The sequence below is a fragment of the Falco cherrug genome, chromosome 13 (assembly GCF_023634085.1).
Source record: "Falco cherrug isolate bFalChe1 chromosome 13, bFalChe1.pri, whole genome shotgun sequence".
Taxonomy (NCBI): domain Eukaryota; kingdom Metazoa; phylum Chordata; class Aves; order Falconiformes; family Falconidae; genus Falco; species Falco cherrug.
The window spans coordinates 23,154,382-23,175,082 of NC_073709.1; the positions used below are offsets into that span (position 1 = coordinate 23,154,382).

Here is a 20,701-nt window from a genome sequence, read left to right on the forward strand (position 1 = left end):
GATTACTAATCTAGGACTTAAACCTTTCTGACCTTTCTGTTTGCTGTGTCTACTGTGTTTTCCAACCCTACATTCATAAATGCAATGGTTTTCATATATTTTAAGTCTCCATTAAGCATAGGGTCTTTTAATCCTATCTGTTTTAATACTAAAATTATGGGCAAGGTGGAAGAGAAAATCCAAATAGGTTTAGCATGGATCATGCCTTAAAAGTGCGAAGAATCAGTTTATAAGAAGGATCAGATAATTTAGAATTATGAGGTAATCTCATATAGAATATTTGCTGGTTTTGAGAAAAATCAGTGCAGAGTTCTACTCAGAAAAGCAAATATTTTTATATAAAGAACACACACAAAAAATGTATATAAACAATGGCCTTAAGATTCGTTAAACAAACTTGGTCTTAAAACGGAATTATTTCCTATGAGATATATAAATATACTGTACCTCATACATATACTTACATGATATTCTATTATTGTACTTGTTTTCCCAGTAACTGAGACCTTCATGATTTTTAATGTATTTATACTCCTATGGTCCTAATGCCAAAATTTCCAGCAGCTTTTGATTTTAATTGCCAAAGTGTCTTCGCATCAGTGCAGTGGGAGAAGTTTCTCCTGTGTAGGTAGTTTCTCCTGTGTAGGTAGTTTGTTGAAAACTTTGGGTCTTACAGGGTAACATTTATCCTGTACTTGTCAGTTAGTTGTCTTGCTGTTGGCAAATTTGTTGCCACAACAGGTGATAGTTCTTGCCTTTGACAGGAAACTCTTGATAACCTGTGAATCATTTGTACGTTACTGATTTATCACCATTACTAAAGGTCTCGTGTTGAGCTGTAGTCACACTTGTGTTGTCACACTGTCTTTTTCTGCAAATGGCAGACTCGCAGGTTCACATGTAACTGCTTTCAGCAGAATGAATTGCCCATTGGATTTAGTGGAAAGCCTCTGACATGTTCAAGCTGATCAGCTGTGCTCCTTTTATGCAGGGAATTGATGAAGCTATAGCTTCTGCTGTCACAATTATACCATGGGAACAAAACAGAAATAGTTCAGTTTTGGAAGTTTGTTCAAGATTTGTCCCTCCTGGTGATGCTGAAAAATGACTCTTATGGTGGTGGGCAGGAGTATCTGATATTTGAATAAGACTTAGAAATTTTTGAACATGTGCTTGTGAAACTAAAGCACAAATAGAACTGATTTGATTCAGCATAGCTCTGAAAAGTCGTGTTTTGGTTCCTCGCACATACTTTTCATACCATCTCTTTATTGATGTGGAACCATGTTTGTTCCTTGTGTCCTGAAACTGTTTTTCCAAACTGAGCAAATCGCTACTTTGGTAGAAATTATGTGCTTCTTTTCTGTTTTCAAAACAAAAAGTCAGGACTAAGAGTTCCAATCATCACTAATTCACAAACATATATTCATTCCTCACCCTCCAAAAGAGTTTGTCCAATGATAAGAACTGCATCCCACTGTGTTAATTGCATACATGATTCACAGAAATGTGATGACATGTGAGGCTCTCCAAAAATTATAGATGGCTTCTTAAACATCTCACAAAACTGAATCCCAGCTTATGCATGGGTGGACGTCTGTGCCCTGGGAGTTTTTGCTGATATCAGTGACTGGTAGCTCCTTCATATGGAGATGCTGCCGAAAGCAGGGGGAGAAATATATATATAAAAAAAAAAAAGAGTAGGGAAGAATAATAACTCTGTGTGCTTGATCCCACAGGAGTCTTTATGCCTGTGCTCAATACAGTAATATTGTCAGAAAGATGGCTATCAAGACAAATCATACAGAAAACTTCAGGACTGGAACAATTTCTAGGAACAAACAGAAAATCATCGGGGTATCTGAGGTAAATGTCAGTGCTGGTACAGAGGAATACATTTGCCATTAAGCTCTGCTGACATTTTCTCTTTGAAGATCCTTTTTACAGGTGCTCCTTATCTGGACAAATGTCTGTCATTTGGGACTCATGTTTTCCAAGACAGCCATTTTGCTCAAGCTGACTTTGCTTTTAAACTCCTCACTTTTAAGTTTCTTTTTCTAACTGAGATGAAGAATGAAATTGGGAAAACACATCGATTTTTCCATACAACAAAACATTTCTGAAGGCTGCTAGGCTGAGGGAGATTAATGCTTCCAGGATTTAAACAGTGACTTAACATTTGGCAGAAAGATCATATTAGTACCAAAGATATTCCTCCTGATGATCTTGTGAATTTTTTTCCTAGTTTGGCCAGTTCATATGTGTCCAAAAAACCTGTCTGCATGTACCAACGTGTTCTGTTTCCTTATAGCTCCAAATGCCAGCGAGACTTTCCTACACAGCAATGGACTTTTACGTGCATCCCATTGCCTTTCACAATATAAACCCCATAACACAACGGACCTGCTTGGCTGTTTTCACTGTGAGTTGCAGCAGCCATGCATGGCCCGGCTCGGATGTCCTTTTGCTCCTGGGATCCTTGTGGTAAATGTTGCAAGACCTTGCTCTCTTTGCTCACCATGCTGCTCCTTTTGCACGGAGCACCTGGGGGGCGAGGAGGAGAGTACAGAAGGATGTCCTTTGTGGAACAGCTGCAGACCCCCAGGGGAAGAGAGGTTGGTCCAAGTTCCAGAGAGCTGAGGAAAAGGCATAGAAGGGAGAATGGAGGACCTGTGGCAGGTGGGACAGAGGAAAGAGCAGCATCAGAGGCTGGATCTCAGGGCTGGGAGTGGAACAGGCTGTGTGGCCATAGGAAAGTGCCTGCCATAGCCAAGTGTCAATGAGGCACCCCCTGCCCCCCTCAAAAAGCCCTCACCCTGTGTAAAGGACTGCAGACACATTAACCCCTTCTCATTTCTTCGAATCCCTTTCAGCAGTAAATTCACTTCAGGCATTTGTTGAAGGCTGCTGTAGGTTGAAGGTGTCAAGCCCTTCTGAAGACGCACAGAACGTTAATCCGGTTTGACACCCCCGAGCCTAAGGGCGTTGGGTGCTGCTGTCGCAGCGCGTTACGGTCAGGACCACGGAGAGCGACGGGCCCTTCCCGCGGCGAGTGCGGGCGCTCCCCGCCCCGCGGCGCGGGAGATGCTCCGGGGCCGCCCCCCCGCCGCTGCGGCCGGGCCCGGCCCGCCGGGGCCTCCGCCAGCCCGCCGTGGGCAGGCGCGCGCCGGGCGCCGAGCCCCGCCGCTTCAACGGCCGCCGCACGCGGGCGGGCGCGCGCGCAGGGCGGTGGCGGCCGGGGGGGAGGAGTCACGCGCCCCGGCACGCTCCGCCGGCCCGCCCCCCCCCCCCCCCCCCCCCCCCCCCCCGCGATTTCCCGCCGCCCCCGCCCGGCCCCGCGCGGCGCTCCCGTCTCGCAGCCGCGGCGCCCGGCAGCGCCTCTCCTGCGTGCGCTGCACTTGGTACGGCCCACCCCGGGATCATGGCGATTGATGGTAAGTAGGCCAATAACGGGCTCCTCTCGCCCCGAATCGCTCCCCTCCCCCAGCCCCCTCCTCTCCCTCTCCTCCCCCGGGCACGGGGAGGGGGGCGGCTCCGGCGGGGAGGGCTCCCACCGCGGCGTGAGGCGGGGGCGCGCCGGAGCCGAGCGGCACCCCCGCCCGGCGGTGCCCGGAGCCGGGCTGAGGAGGGCGGCAGCGGGGCGCCTCTCCTCTCTCTCCCCCCGACCCGGCCCGGCCCGGCGGCGGGGGCTGTAGCGGAGGGGCCGTGTCGTGCGGAGGGGAGCGGGGAGCGGCGCCGCTCCCTCCTCGCGGCTCCGTGCCTGGGCGCCGGGCGCGGGTAAATAATCCCTGGCACGGTGGCCGGCATCCTTCCGTCCCTCCTCGTCCTCCCCCGCACCGGGGATGCCGGGCTGTGCGGAGGGGACCCGGGGGCACGGAGCCGCCCCCCCCCCGTGCCGTGAGCCGCCCCGGCGCTGGGGGGCGGCGGGGGCTGCGCCGCCTCTGCCCGCCGCCGGGTCCCGGAGCGCCGGAGCCAGGGGCTGCCGCGGAGCAGCCCGCAGCCTGGCTGGGAACGGCCCTTGCTGAACGTGCGCAGCCCTGCCCGGCCTTCCCGGAGAGACTTTGCCAACTGCTTTAAAACTCATCGGCCCTCCTGGCCCCGAGTCTCTGAAAACTGCTTCCCCAGGCGAGGGAGGTTCCGCGCTCTGTGCCGGCTGCCCGGCTGCTGAGAGCTAACAGGCTGTGCTGGCGCTGTGTCCGCAGATCTTTCTAGTCATCACTTCACAACAACAACAACAAGGAAGGAGCGAGGTGTGCTAGACACTTGTTGGGTTGGTTTGGAGATGATTATCTGAAAAGGCAGGGTGTCAGAGCTTTGTTTTGAAACCTGCCCTCTCCATTCTGAGAGTAATTTTGCACCTGGTTAAAAATCCTTTAAAAAAAAAAAAAAATTCTCAGAACTTGGTTTCCAGCAAAAGAAGGTCCTAAAGTATGCTGCTTCCCCGACTGTGGCGTTTCTTTCTGAAAGCATCTGTTGTTATAACTTAAAGGATCTAGTAAAACAGTGAGGGGAGGGGGGGAAGGAAACAAACTGCTGCTGTTTGTTTTGCATGTGCGATGCTTCTGTGCTGTCATTTTCCTTGAATTAGTATTTCAGGCCTCTGTAAGAGGTTGTACTGCACAAGCAGAGCTGCGTGTTCACCCTGTCTTGGAAGGTGTGTGGACCAGGACTCTGAGTTGGCCAGCTTTAAGTTGGCTAGGTTGTTTTCTGCTGAAAAGCCCTCTTAATGTTATCAAGAAGATAGCAAAAATTTCTGCTGGGTCTGGACTTTTTACATAACTCAAATGCAGAAATTAAATCCTTCAAAGTCTGTCTTTTGTTTTCATTGTAGGCTGCATTATCGCAGAAATCTGTGAGGTTTTCTTAGATCTGAAAATATTCACAAAAATGTGAAATTCATGTTTAACATTTTCAGAGGGTTTAGGATATTACTTCTTAAAAGTTAAAGCAAATACTCATGAATGATTAAAGCAATCTAGCCTTTGAAAAGATTTCAACACTTCTCGTTAGGAGCAGACTTCAGAAGTAGCCCAACTGCCTTGTAGACACTTAAATGAAATTGCCAAAGTGGGGCTTCAGCTCTTGAGAAAATTGGGTGCGTAGTTTGTAGTTACATGTGAGGTGGGATAAAAAGAAAATATCCAATCATGAAAATGATCTGCTAGGTTTTGATTTAGTACTCTTCCTGAAGACAGAAAATGCAGTGTACTTGCGCTGTAGTCTGTAGCAGGCATGTAGCATCCTCTTTTGTTTTCAGCTGAATAGCTGATTGCTGTAGGTTTGTTAGTAGGTGTTAAAATTTTTACTCTTTGTCTTGGTCTTCTCTCCCTACTGTCTGTGCAACAGTAGCTTGCCTTGACTTCCCTGATTAGCAGTGCTGTGTCCTGGCCAGCAGTGTTGAAATATGTGAGTTTGATTTGGGTGAAAACTAACTGTTGAATTCAGGATCAGACCACAGGGCAGGGTCAAGATACAGAATTTACTTTGTGTCCAAGTAAATCTGTAAATGTATTTAAGTAAACAGAGAAGATACTTTGCTCAGTTTTAAAGACACTGCAGTTGTCCAGGTTGTTTTGATTTTTTTTTTTTTTGTTTGTTTCCCCGGTGAAGTCATGGGAAATAAGTAAGATTGAAAACTTCTGATTGAAGAATAAATATAAAATAGTTCAAAACTCCTTCAAAGCAAGACATATACAGTTATATGAGGGCACAAAATTAAAAGAGCTCAAATTAAAATAGGATTTGTTAGCTGCAAGAAATTAAGTGCTTTTGGTTATTAAATACTTGTAAGTACTATTTCCCATGCCACTTTGTCAGTATACCTCTTTATAGGTGTTCTTACATGAAACTCCAAAGGTTTTAGAAAAAGCCACATTTTTATATCAGGTGTTATAGAGAACCAGGGAGCTGTTGGCCATGGCCAATGACCATTGTCATTTTGGTCAGTGACAATGCTTTGTTACTTTTATGCATTATGATCACTGACGGACTTTTAAAAGACAAGTATTCTTCCTGTGACCAAGTTGAAAGCCTTAATTTAGTGATGGTGGGAACAATTACATCTTTTTCTTTAGAAAGTTAATATGTTGAAACGTGCTCTTTTCTATTTCTTTATAAGGACATCAGGTATATAGTCTGCATAAGTCAAGCAAGCTCAGATTTGTGAGGAAACAGCAGAGGGCAACTGGAAAAAATTTGGCTTAAGTGGGATTAAAGAATTGGATTTACAGTTCCTATTTCTGTATATTTCTCTTCCAAAATAAAAATGGTGTTAGTATTAAGTAGGAGCTCTGTTTTAAGATACAAAGTTTCATGCTTAATATTTCCACTTTTTCATGGGGAAAGGGTGAATTCATCTAATATGGAGAGTATCAGAACGTGGAGGATGGCAAACGTGGTAGAGAGTAAGGCCGAACTGAAAGCAGTAGTAAGACCAGACTGGTAGGCAGTCTTGAGATTAAAAACCTCCCACCTGTGGCTGTCAGACCTGGGGTCTTGTGGCAGTTTGCTGTGACTGGGAAGAGGGAGAGTTGAGGAGTCACTTCTGAGAAGCCTTCAGCATTGCCCTGGTAATGTTCCTCATGGCAGCATTAATTTGATTTTTGTGCCGCTTTTCCTCTTCTGAGCAAAACTTTGGCACCTGCTTTAAGAGTTCAATTGAATTGCAGACTGGGTGAGGAGCTAGAAATGGAAATCACATCGCATTGCATGGAGGAAAGAAAAGAAATTTAAAGGTTGCAGTGGGGTGCTTTGTAACCTAAGGCAGAATTGCGTATCTTGCATATCCTCATGAATCTACTTTTACCAGGTTTTTGGGCTGCACTTGAACATATCGTAATGTGGTATAGACTACACAAAAGTGTATGTTTCTCAGGGAAGGGAATACATTTAGAAATGAACCTTTTCAGAGTGAGTTAATTCTTTTTGAATTTAAGTTCTTTCCTGTGGTTTCCATTGTGAGGAGTTAAGTGTTAAACACTAAGAAGTAGTATTAAAGAGAATAATGAGCTGTACAGGTAAAAGGGATCTAGTAGAGAAGAAAGAATTACAGGGTGGTGCTGTTATCTAGGAAGTTATTGCTAGAGTAGTGAGATTAATGAACATGGCTTCCCAAATTTTTTCCTTTGTGGTCCTACCAGTGTAACACTTGACCTTCCTGATGTAGCATGCCAAGGTCCTCATCGCCTGTCTAGGCTTTTTGAATACCTTTCGTTTTGTTCCTGCATCGCCTGAGTGTCTCTGAAGTGTCATGAGCTCTCTGATGTTTCTGACAAAATTGTCCTCCCTTTCTTCCCTCATCTACCAGCTGTTTGGTTGGGAACAGGCAGCTGCAGCTGTGTGTGCAGTGCAGGGATTTATGAGCTGGTTGGCTGTCCGTGTGTTTGGTGGGTGTCTGTGTTTGTGTTGTATTTGACTGCTGAATTTTCACGAAACATAGAATCCTAAAAGTGTTAAGTTCCTAAAACTTTATGTCGATATTGGCTTAAGTTAACCAGTGAATTTGTAAGCAATAGGAGGATGGGGCAGGAAATGAACTGTTTAATTACATAACTCTCATTTCCTTGGGAAGCAAAACCAAAAATTACTGAATGAACCTACTTCTTTTTTTTTTTATGGCAATAAGAAGAGAGAGGATTTAGAACACTGCTTCATATAGGTTGCGTGAAAACTATGTCTAATTGCAGATTTCCAGAATCCAGAAAAGGAAACAAAAGATCAACGAGCTGCATGCAGTGCTTAGGTAGGAGTAGCGTATGTATGGCTCATAGGTTGAATCTTGCCTAGAGAACAGTTTTATCTTGACTTCCAAGTTACCTGGGATGTTTGGGTGTCATTGCAGCATGTACTAGAAGGATATAAGATGCCACAGAGGCAGAGGTCCACAAGTTAGCGCTGACCTGAATTGGCCGAAGTGCTTCTCAATCCAAGTTGGTGCAGCCAGGGCAGGACTTGAGCAGCAGTATTAAATAAAGCCTAAACATAAGAAGCCATGTTTTGTACTTAGGCACACTTATAAACACATTTGTCAAACGTAGGGTGGATCAAATGTCGGGGTATCAGATTTGATCAGCCACATGGAATCTATTTAATGCTGTCATATTCTCATTCACTGTCTGTAGTGGAAACTATACAGTGAGTGTTACCTGTTACTTATTTTTTTATTGTCATTTTAGGGATGATTCTGTGCATTATATGCTGATGACAGTAAAACTTTGTACACCATCATCACTGTAGTGTTATCTGTTGAAATAAAGCAAGCCGTTAGGTCTCCATCACCTTCTAGGTAATAGAATGGGTTACCTTAAAAAAAAAAATAAATCTAACCTCTAATGCTCTACAGACTTTTTTGACAAGCTCCCTGTGGGCTCAGTTGAAACCATCATACTTGATATAAGAACAGTTGATGTATTCAAAGTGAAATTCTTATTGAATTCTGTTTGTTTTTAATGCTTAGCACTTTTGCAAATGGGAATTTTTGGCATTCAAGGTGGGCATGCAGGAAAGCAAACATAGTTGCTGATGAAAAATGTTGGCTTATATTACTGCCCATCAAAATACAGGGGATCTACAAGGGAGGAAAGTCTTGCTGTCTTCCAGACAACTTTCAACTGCTTTTACCATTAGGTCATATTTTCTTTTCACCTTATTCCCAGCCTGATTCAATTACACTTCTTCCAGCTTTTGTAATGAATGGTGTGAGGGATCCACAGCTGATATTCTCAGGTTTTTTTCCTGAATATTGTCAGGTTTTGAACTGCGTAAAGCAAAGGTCTGATGTTCATATGTAAAACTAAATGTGCACCTGGGGATTGAAGTAGATTTCAAGTCAGCATTCAATCCTTGCACTTCTTAACTTTTGATTATTTAACTCTTGGATGTGGGAGATACTTTCTGATTTTTTTCGTGTAAATCTGTCTCCAGAGTAAGATGGAGAAGCTTTGGGCTGGTTTTGAAAGTTAATGAAGACAGAAAATGAGTGTTAAGTTTGTGAACCAATAGGTCACACTCTGCAGAGGAGCATCTTCTTTGATGTGGAGTGGTAGTTTCAGTATGATTGACACACATCTTGGAGGTATTTTTGTTTTGTGGTCTAAAATAAGCAGTTTTCCTATTAACTGGGTTCTTTTGAAATATAAATTCTTTGTAGTAATTTCCCTTTGTATCAGAAACTATGTGAAATATGAGAAATCCAGTTACTGATGCTATTTCTGTGAGTATATTTTTCTTAGAATTTAAATAACTAAAATTATTAAAATGTACACTTTTAAAGTAAATTATACACAGAAGTCCATAGATCATCAATCACTGAAAAAAAAGAAATATTTCTCAGATTACTTTCTGTTGTAAAACTTTGCTCTAGAGTGGTGGTTCAGTAGTGTTAAGTAATAACTGTAGGAATTAGCTAAAACTCATACTAACTTTTCATCCCTTTTTTGCTATCAACTTTTGTTAATGACATCTTTCTTTCTATATCCAGAGCATTAGATAGCACCATACCTTGCTTGGCAATGTATATTTAATCTTCTTGTCATTTACAGTGAAGGAACAATTCTTGTAGCTGCTGGTTCTCTTTCCATTCTTATTTTAAAATATATCCACAGGTTTTATATCAGTCAGATTCGATCCATCTATGCTGAATGTTTTTTGTTGCTAGTTACAGTTACTGTGTTTCTCCATTTCCACTAGTAAGACGCTTGTTGTTTAACCCCAGCGGGCAACCAAGTACCACGCAGCTGCTCACTCACTCCCCCTCACCCAGAGGGATGGGGAGGAGAATCAGAAAGGAATGTAAAACTCGAGGGTTGAGATAACAACAATTTAATAGGTAAGGCAAAAGCCGCGCATGCGAGCAAAGCAAAACATGGAATTCATTCACCGCTTCCCATGGGCAGCAGGTGTTCGGCCATCCCCAGGGAAGCCGGGCTCCGTCATGTGTAACAGTTACTCGGGAAGACAAACGCCATAAAGCTGAATGTCCCCCCCTTCTTTCTCCTTCCCCCAGTTTATATACTCAGCATGACATCGTGTGATATGGAATACCTCTTTGGCCAGCTGGGGTCAGCTCTCCTGGCTGCGTCCCCTCCCAGTTCCCTGTGCCCCTCCAGCCCTCTTCCCTCGCCAGGCCCAAGAAACTGAAAAGTCCTTGATTTCGGATAAACATTACCTAGAAACAACCAAAACCATCAGCGTGCTGTCAGCATTGTTCTCACATCAGAGCTAACACACAGCACGGTACTACTGTTAAGAAGAGAACAACTCTATCCCAGCTGAAACCAGGGCAAAGAGTTATCTGAAGTGGTATTTGACTGAGAACAATGTAAAATAAAGAATTTGCTAATCTTTTTTTAAAAGTGCTATTTATATTTCAGTTGTCAGTTAGGGAAAGAGAAGTGTGTGGTTATTCTGAGTGGAAAGAACACTGAGATGATATTATTTTCATGATGGGGTGAGAAGATCCCTGAGAACCTCTTTGTGACATAGCACGGATTTTCTAAGCTATCTCCATTTCATTTTGGCTTCTGTAAGCCCATGGAGATACTTCCATTTATTTCATTGTGTGTAGGATCAGATGCAAAGTTTGTTTAAAAACCAGAAATGGCTATGCTGTTCTTGATTAATTGTCATTGATTGTTAATTAATTGATCAGTGTCATTGGTTCAGTTGATTACAAATATAATTAAATATTTTCCATGTAGAAAGTTTTAATGCTTGTCATTACTTTTATGGTTGGATAACAACGAGCAAAATACTCTTAAGTCAGGGCAGGTAAATGACCATATCCTTAGGCTAAGAAATTACTAGGTAGCAACAATTTTTAGTGGTGCTAGCAGAGAAGACAGCCTTTGCAGTAGGAGTTTGTATTATAAAACCAGAATGTTGATTTTGAACTTTTACTCTTGAAAACTTCTGGTCTTGAACACATCTGCTGCTAATTTAATCTGATACTTACTTTTCTTATTAGTGGGTTAGACAGTAAATAATTGTTCTTTATTCACATGCTTACATCCACCATCTGTTGTGGTTTTTTGCCAGGTCCAAGAGTCTTGGTACATTAAATCACTTCTCACATGTAACCGTTTTTATTGACTTCTTTTGCCTTTCTCTGTGACTTCTGTGGTTTTACTTTATTCTCTGAGGTAGGACAGAGAAGACATCAGAATTCAACAAAATATACAAGATGTGGGCGCATAATAAGTATATAAAATAACAAATTTTATTTTTTTAAACTTGCTGTGTCTTTCCTAATGAATTCAAATGTTGTTTGCTTTTTAGTTTGCTTTGCGACTATTTCCAAGCATTCAACGTTAAATATTTCATTTTTTATATATGCAATATTATTTGTAGGCTAAAATGGTGAAAAAGGATACTAAAGGAGTCCAGAGGCGATTTTATACCATGAGTGAGGATGGGCTAATGGGTGTATGTAACCTTTTTGGAAAAACACCATACTGATGCCAGCTGTAGAGCTGCTGTTCTGTGAAAGTCTTTTCAGCTTTATTTTCCTTTCCAGTTAGCTGTCTGTCCATCTAAAACCAGATTCTTCCTTAAATTCAGTTCATGGTAGGAGGCAGTTTTTAAAGGATTAGATTTGTTGGTATCTGTAAGCCAGAATGCTTTCATTATAGTTGTCTTTTAGAATGAATTTATTGTATGTTATATGAAACAGCTTAGCGTAAGAATGGGTTTCATAAGCATCTTGTGTTCATAGCAAAAGCATTAGTATTTCCACATGCTTTGGAGATGTCAACATTAACTGTGTTAGGCTTTATCACTTGTATCCTGTTTTGCATTTCTGCACCATAACACCTCTACTTCATGCATTTGCTGCACAGCACTGTTTTTTCCTTCTCATTTGACGGTCTTGCCTGCTTGAGGCAGGTGACCAGCCTCACCTGTGATCTGTAGATTGACTATGGCTGTGTCTGATGGGAGTCACAGAGCAGGAGTGAAGGAGCTCTGCTGAAATGGATGTGCTTTGCCACCGCTGTGCATGGGCAGCAGCCGCTGCCCCTCTGTAATTCGGCGAGGTGGGCTCTCAAGGGCTGTAATGAATGCTGCACTGCTGGTTGTGCTGCTCAGCCTGTGTGGTATTGTCATTCTGCACTGGAATTTCATGGGTTTTTCAAGTGAAAAAATAGTTGTCTAACGTTGAATGGAATGTTAGGTGAATGTTTATTGAATGTAGTCCAAACTTATGAAAGTGCTATTTAAAATACAATCCTCAGCAGGAAAGTAATTAATCATATAAAACTATGTTCCAAAATGCACCCCCGTTGAGGAAGACTTCTGTGATACCCTGTAGTGTTCTGCTGCTGCTACTAACATGGATTTGTTGCTGAACTGAAGAATAATGTATTTTATATGCAGTAGCCTAAATTGCACCACAGTACCAATACTGGAACTGAGACCGTGTGTGTGTTTGTTGAAGGGATGGAATGCACCGTCACTGAGTTTGTGGGATGATGCCAGGCAGGGGAGCAGTTAGTAAGCTGGAGGGCAGGGCTGCTGTCTGACAGGAACTCAGCAAGATGAAAGAATGGGCTGGAGGGAACCCCATGAGCTTCAACACAGGCAAATGGAAAGTCCAAGTTCACGCAGCGCTGCAAGCTGTGGCCAGACTGGCCAGGAGCAGTTGCACAAAAAAACCTGAGGGTTCTGGTGAACAGCAAGCTGAATGTGGACCAGCCGTGTGCATCCAGCCGTGTTAACCCAGTGTGAGAGAGACTGACAGACTGAAGACTCCAGCAGAGTGCTGCGAAGGTGTGCTCTCCTCACATGAGGAGAGGCCTAGGGAATATGTTTGTGTCGTCCAGGAAAACCTGAAGGGGACTCACTGCAGCCTTTTGCTCTGTAAGGGGATCTAAGAAGTGGACGTGGTTTCTCCAGGTGCACCATGACAGCACATGAAGCAATGGGATAATCTGACTGCCTGTAAGGAAGAAGTGCTCCCAGTGAGAAGGGTCACACCTTCCCTGCTTTCCCCTAGGAACCGGTGGTGCCTGGAGATCAAGGGATCGTGGTCCTTGCAAAACTTGGTTGGTTGAGGCCCAGAGGAACCTCCTGTAAAGGTGGTCCTGCTCTTAAGTCTCTGGGAGCGCCAAAGGTCATTCCCAACCTAAATCACTCTGTGATGATGCCTATGTTAAATTTCCTAGCCAATTATTTTCAGCATCTGGTAGCGGAGTTTCAACTAAAGTCCAACCATAGTAAACTTTTAATTTTGAATTGTACTGCTTTCATAAAGACATAAAATATTCCAGTTTAATCAATACAAAATTCAGGTGGTGCTTTATCTTCTTTGATGTACAACTTTTCATCTTTTGGGTGTGATAGTCATCTTGGCAAGTAGAGATTTGATATGCAAAATATGTGTCTTAAATTGAGAAAATTAAACTTCACCAGGTGTTTCAGCTGTCTCTGTAAAGCATCTAGCCATTTTACTTGTGCTAAATGTTTGAATTATTTAGATTTTAGGGCCACTAGGTGGTCCTTCTTGCTCAAGAAAATTCAAATGTTTTGTTGAGTGTGCAGTTCTAAAATTACTTCATCTTTCATGATTTTGCATTTTACTTCCATTGCATGAAATTATGAAAAGCTGTATGTCCCCAGGGGTTTTTTTTTGTATTCTCAGATTACATTTTGGGTAAAGTATTATGTAGTTTGAGATGCAAACTCGCTTAAAACTTTGCACTGTTAAGTAGGAGATCATGTTCGTAGTCAAGATGAAATAGAATTAATAATACTTTGTATCTAAATCAAACTTAAATTTTAATTAACTATAAAAGTATGGTGAACTACTGCTATATTAAAATCAATTACTTTAAAGTAACATTTAAAGACTAAAATTTAAGAGATTTTAAGATCATACTGATGACCTTTGGGGTTTGTGGGCTTACTGACACAAAACCAGTCTTTTCAGACTGAAATACTAAATTAGCAGGTGATGTCTTCCTGTCATGCAAAATGTTTTTATATTTTCAGTTTAGTTTCTTTCAATGACTAGGTTATTCAAAGCTGAGAGATTCTTGGGAGTTGGAAAGACAGAAAAACTTGTGTGTGTTTGTTAATCTGTGAGTAAAAGCAAGGTGTCAATAACGTATTAATTCCACAGTTTTGACGAGGACTAGGGAAAAAAAAGAATCTGTGCACGTCATATGAGGGTAATATTTCATGTGTTTAATAAACAGGTTAATTTAAAAGATAAAATATACTTTCTTCAACTTTATTTTCAGAGCATGTAGATCACTTGATATATTTTTATTTAATAGTTGATTTCCATTCAAAAGCAGTTTGGAAAAAGTGATAGATTAATCACCTATTAAATGAGGAATATAATTCAGCATTTTCTAACAAAATAAAAAGGAAAAAAATTCTGAATAAATGCATGTTAAAATTTATAAATTTATTAGATAGCCTTGTGGTCAATAAAAAGTAACATGACAATTAATGTAAAGCCTTTATTTAGTAGAACACCATCACATTTTAGCATCTAAGCGACTGAAAAAAGATATCTATCTTTAGAAAACAATAGGTAGTGATGCAAAATCCAAACTTAAAATTAGTATTTTATGATATTTCAAGCTGGTAGATTTCACTGGGGGCAGTATATAACTAAAATCTAATGCTTGCTGTTCTTGACTCGGTAATTTCTAGGTGAATCTTTGTTTTTAAATAACTGTCTAGCATCTGTGTAATGAAGAAAAAAATTTTTCCCCGGTAATTTTTCTTCTTTCTTCGCTGCTGAATTTAAGTCTACTGGGGGAAGAAGATACAGGGAGGAGTTTCAGGCACTCAGTTTCTGTTTTGCAACTACTTCAAAGAATATTGTCATCTTCTTCCAACGTTTGTTTTTTTTAATGCCATGTTGTCCTAAAGCTGGATTATTTTGTTTATTTAGTTTTCATTATGTTTTCCTTCCAAAAAGGATATTGTCCAGCTGCTAGAATGCACTGAAAAGAGGCAGTTGTTACATTGCTTTTAGAACTGGGTTTTGTAATGGTGACAACTGTACAAAAGTCATGGGATCCTCAATCTCATTGGTACTTGATTTCCCTTTCAAAAGTACCTTTGAGGCTTATATTTCATGTTACTGGATATGAAAAAAAAGGTATGATGATATAAAATGAGGATTCTTTTTAAGTTCATACCTCATAGGCATTTAATTTTATTTATAGAAGAGTTATGTTTTACTCCATTTATTTGATCATTTTCCCCCTCTAATATATGCATTTCCTACAGTTACTTCTTTAAAATGTAAATTTAAGTCCAAATACAGGTGTCTTAAAACTTTTACACCACCATCTGTTAGTGTTATAAATTATGGGTTTTAAATACTAGTTGATGTTATATCATAATATCCTTTATTGTGTGGCATGATTCCTGTATTATGGAATGAAGGAGATAATGTATTTCCACATTTTTGAGATGGAAAAGTTTTGTTATCTAAAGCTTGTTTTAGTGTGTGATGCAGTGTTTGGAGCCCAGTACCGATTAATGCATATGGAATAGATGTTTTTTGAGTTCTGGGAACTGTCTGTTCTGTATTTTTATGGGGTTCTAGAGAACTGGGTATGAAAACCTGTGAAAAAGGCAGTTCCCTTCAGTTCTGTATTCATACACGTGCAGGCTGGTGGTGTCAGCAGAGAAGGGGTTAGTGGGCGTTGGGGTACGGCCTATCTTAGCCATAGCTTGGTGTAGCCTGCAGTTTAAGGTTTGACTGTGGAGTGTGTCTTTCCAAAACATATTTTTTTAAAAGAGGATTGTGAATACTGTAAATGTATTCAATATAAAGTAATCATAATAAAAAGAACCCTGCTCTTCTAATACTTTCTAGATACCATTAAAAAAATGCCTTCAGTAGTTTGTAACTGCCATACCTCCTTCTGCAAGGCTTAGAAATAGGTTTTTCATGTCCCATCCCTGTGTCACACCTTCCTCCTTCAGCAGGGTTGACTGAATGTTTTGTCCTTCCTTTGTGGATTCCTTCGTTGTCCTCACTAGGTATATTATGTATCGGTGTTTTGTTTACTAGCTGTAATTATAATGTTAATATGTTTTTTATTAAAATGCAAACTAAAGCTTAATATTTCTAGCACCAGTTTTATCGTTCTTGTATAAATGTCCCAAATTCTATACAGCTGTTTAATTAAAAAGACACCCACTTCTAAAGGAGAAATTCCAGGTAAACTCAACCTTTAGTAACGGGCTTTCTTTTTTTTTTTTTTTTTTTTTTTTTTTACCATGGAATAATAACATTGTTTTGGCATTCTATTATGTAACAAATATTGTTGATATTTTGAGAATTCTGTAGATGGTGGTTCCCTCAGAACAGGAAATCATGTTTTATGCTTGGGAAATCTTAGCGTGGCTTCAGTTACTTTGCTTGCATTTGCAATTTCATCTGTATAAACCCTATGTAAAACTCTTCAGACTGCACCATCATTACATCTATTTTCTCCAAAGGATACAATGTGTTAATTGAAAACTTGTTAAAGAAATCTTTTGCATTTTTATTAAATGACATGGGTTTACAGCTTTTTCTTTTACACTGTTTATAAGCCTTATTAAGGAGCTAAATATGTTTCACTTGTTACTGTTTTCTAATGATTTATTTCCACATAGGTGGAGAACGAACTTGTGGTGTGCATGAGCTAATCTGCATTAGAAAAGGTAAGCGATGGTTTCTTAGCTTGAGATTAGTACTGGTAGAGAAATCTACTACCTAATGTTACGATTTTATGTTTTCTGGATCTTAGTGTTGCAAAATATTTTGGTGCTGACACTGTCAATGAAAAAAAGAAAAAGTGTGAAATTCCAAAATGAAATCTTATTTTTTACAAGAAGGAAAAAATGTGCTCTTCCGATATTCACTGAGTTTCATGAAAGTTCTTAATGATCAGCTGTGATAGGAAACCACAAAAACTTTGATCTCTGCCTTGTCTAGACGTTTGTAGGATAATTTGATTTTTAGTAGTAATAGAAAGTTGTGAGGATAGTTTAAACAGCTGATGGACTGGCAATCTCTGCTTATGTTTTCAGTTGAGATCCTAATGACTCAGACTTTTTTGAAAACAACCGTGTCAGTAATGAAGCCAGTAATTGACAGCATGAAACAGAGCTGTGCTCCAAGGAGGACTTCTAGAGGTTTAAAGCTGAGCTACAATAACTGAAGTTGGAGTTTGACAGAACAGCTCAGCTGATATATTGACTAGATACAGTTCTGTTTTCTGTCCCTTTTGCCAGCCCTACACTCCTTTTTGCAGCATTGCTGTTGAATCTCTGTGTTCTGATCTGAAAGCTAATAATAACCATGATAAAACAGTAGTTTCTTCAAGGATTAGTTCCTTCAATTGACTCAACATTAGGTCAGAAGACTCTCACTCAGCACTTTCAAAATGAAAGGAATAAGAAAGTGTGTTGGGAGAGGAGGAAGATTGCAAGACTTTTTTGACAACAGCCAAGTGTTAGACTGGCTCAATAGTATTGTCAAACCACATCATACTTGGTAGCAATACATTTTGTTTGGCCTCTGAGTAGAGCTTAGTTTCCATTGCATTCACTTAAAGGTTTTGGTAAAATCAGGGTTTTTTTAACATGTCCCCTTAATATCTCCTAACCTCAGAATTAATTCTACTGGTTAAGGTTAAAAATAACTTAATGATCACAAGCCATCTTTTTCAAATATCTTTTAAAAGAGTAATTGAGTGTTGTGTGTGGTTTGACAGTATTGTAATTAAAAACAATTTTCAGCTTTTTTAAACTGTAAATTTCATTCTTGCTTTTTTTATTACTACTTTGTCATTTTGGAGGGGAGGTTACTTTTTCCTTTTTATGATTTGGTGGTATTTTTGTTCTCCATTGTTTTTTAAAAAAACTTCTTTATTGCTGCCTCTATTTTTCCATTGATGTACAAGCTGGTACACACAGTGCTCTGGTAATACACTCTGGTTTTCTTTCTGAATTATGAAACTCATTTGGTTCAGGAAGCCTGCTTGATAAAGTTTCAAAATCTATTAATCTTGCTTATCCCTATTTATTTTAGGGTACTGTAGTGTTTTTAAGAAACAATAGTTTTTCTGCATTCTTGGAGGCAGTGTTGTATGGTTTTTAATGTTATTGCTGGGAAGCTAAATTGAAAAGATGTACTTTTGGTTTTTTAATGTTATGTTATGCCTGAACATCAGATCCTAAGCTCTGTTTGTCATTGATACGATACGATAAACAGTTGCATGGAACCAACGTTTTAGTATTGGTGATTCTAAATTAGCCTAGGGTTAAGTGTGATTAAAAGAGTGCCTCTCTTTGTGCCATTTATGCCTGCAATATGTTGGGTTCCTTTATTCTTCCGATGAGTTTTCATGTGTATTGTGTGCCCCTGCGCCTAGCCATGTTACCGATACATTTTCCCTTGCGGTGTGTGGAGCAGGTGCATTCTTCTCCATCCTCTCTCCCTGCTTGAGGTGTACATATAAAGCAGAAAGTGCTTGCCATCGTATCACTAATCTTCCAGTTGTGTAGTGTTTTGGTTACTTTATCTAAGACTTTACTCATCTGATATGCATTCAAGATGTTTTTATGGTCTGACCAGTGGCCAGGCTCCTAAGGGTTACTTTATTTACCTGTTGTCCAGGCCTGCTTGTTTGCCAGGATCAGAGTGCATGCTCAGGACCCCGTATTGTCCTCCTCTAAATAGGAATGCCTTTCCAAGTTGGGAATTCCTGGCTGCCAGCAGTCTGGAGCTGATCAAATCAGACCTTCCAGCTCTGTCCTTAATGCCACTGGGTACTTGTTTCAAGCTTATTTCACAGGATTGAGGTGAAACGTTTTGTGGGGTAGAGGTCTTCCTCTTCCCCATCTCTTGGCTGTGCTGTGCAAGCCAAGCCGTTTTTCCAACTGTGAGCTCACTGTAAAAGTTTGATGGACAAATTAAATACACTGACCCGTGGATATGTCCTTGTAGTCTTGTCTGGTGCTAGGTAAGTTTGCACTGTCCCCCTCTCCTTTTTTGCTGGTGTCTGTGTGACTGTGGCGCCGGGAGAGCACACCCTGGCACTCCTAGTGTTTCACTCATTTTCATCGCAGGCCGTCCATGGGGCTCTGAGGATGTGGTGCGGTGTTTAACAAAATGGTTCCGCATTTGCCATTTGTCTGAAAGCCTCTGATGCTTTCTGTAGAGTGCCCATGTGGAACTCTGGAAGAAAGATCAGTAGTAAATAGCCAGCTTAAGTAACTAGAGATCTTAGAGACGTCCAGTGTACATTTGCGCGTTGCTTGTCCATCCATCTTTCTCATAGTCCTTCCAAGTATGTTGTTGAGAAGCAACTAATATGAAAGTGTTGTTTCTTCTCACTTGTCCTGTACTGAATCATGAAGAGGGAAAAACAAGCAAGCATGTGTCTTGTATCAATAATGCACAGGAAAACTTTCCGGTTTCAAGTGATGGAATGTAATTAGAATTTATATGGCGTTTATACAACTTGAAGAAAAACTGTTGCTGGTAATTAACACACTCCTAAATTGTCTTTTTCTTGCCTGCCCATTCATTTTTGCCAGCAAAGTAGGTACCTTGGTGTATCAGATGATGAAATGTGGAAAGGGACCAGAAAGGTCTGCTGGGCTATGTGTGACCACACTGTTTGGCTCAAATTCTTTAATGAAAATATCTTGCCTATATATGAAGTCATAAATGTAAATACAAAACCCAAAGCTTAAAAAGGAAGCATCTGCTCTAAGAATATTCAGCTGTTAAAATGAAAATAATTGGAAACTTCACATTTTTTGTAAATTTTGCATTTCTCAGATTAGTCAGAAGTATGGCTAAAAAAAGGTTTTGGTTTTTTTTTATGTTTGTTATCTTCAGGTTTTTAGGTACTCTAGGCTGCAATATTGGGACTGCAAACAGTTGTGTTTACATTTAAAACAGTTGTGTTTTCATTCAAAAGCATCATTAAAGCATTTTTGATGTTAACAATGCTTCCACTGAAATAAATAAAACTAATTAGGTTGGTAGATTTATCTGAAGCTTTCTAAGACTCAAAGATTTGCAAGTACAGTTGTAATGCTTATTCAACATCTGAGATTATCTGAACTCTAGTGTAAATATGATACCACGACAGTATCAATACAGAACTCACAATTGCTTGGTTAGCAACTCTCTAGCACAGGGCCTGCTCCCCTGTCATATGGTGGTGTTATAGCTCCACAGTTGCCCAAGATACACTGTGGTGGGTCCACTTCTAGTATGCACAAGAAAGCTCACAGTATTTTTATAGTGTTTTGCATGTTCAGTTTCCTTTCAGCAGATTCATACATTTTTGAGAAGAATCTGCAGAGAGCTGATAGGGAGTAAGATGACTGACAGGTTTTTCTGGAAAGCCTTGGAAACTAATTTGTATGTGTTTTTAAATAGAGGCTGCTTCTAAATGCATAAATATGGGGTTTGAGTGTCCTGAAAATGTGCTGTTTTGTGGCACACAAAATTAGATGTTATGTAACATCTAATAGCTGCAAAATACAGAATAAGTCACCTTGCAGCTGCACAAGAACTGTAAAGAAGTATCATCAGTTACAGACTTTTGGTAATAACAGCACTGGAATTTGTGACTCCTGTGTTTAACATAGGTAAATGTTAGTTGAACTGTTTGTGTGATTTTGTATTTACACATTGTTGAATTGAAAAAGGAAAAAGATACTTTTGCTT

The 20,701-nt window shown here is 40.4% G+C and overlaps 1 protein-coding gene across 3 annotated transcripts in view; it reads left to right on the forward strand.

The window, feature by feature from the left end:
* Positions 1-3,312: 3,312 nt before the first annotated feature.
* The window catches only part of SYT14 (synaptotagmin 14), a 94,116-nt gene continuing 76,727 nt past the window's right edge, over positions 3,313-20,701 (forward strand). For all 3 annotated transcript variants that reach the window (XM_055726113.1, XM_055726114.1, XM_055726115.1), the window contains exons 1-2: positions 3,313-3,434; positions 16,624-16,671. In XM_055726113.1, the coding sequence (XP_055582088.1) occupies positions 3,422-3,434; positions 16,624-16,671 (61 nt within the window). In that variant the 5' untranslated portion in view covers positions 3,313-3,421. The remainder of the gene's footprint in view (positions 3,435-16,623; positions 16,672-20,701) is intronic.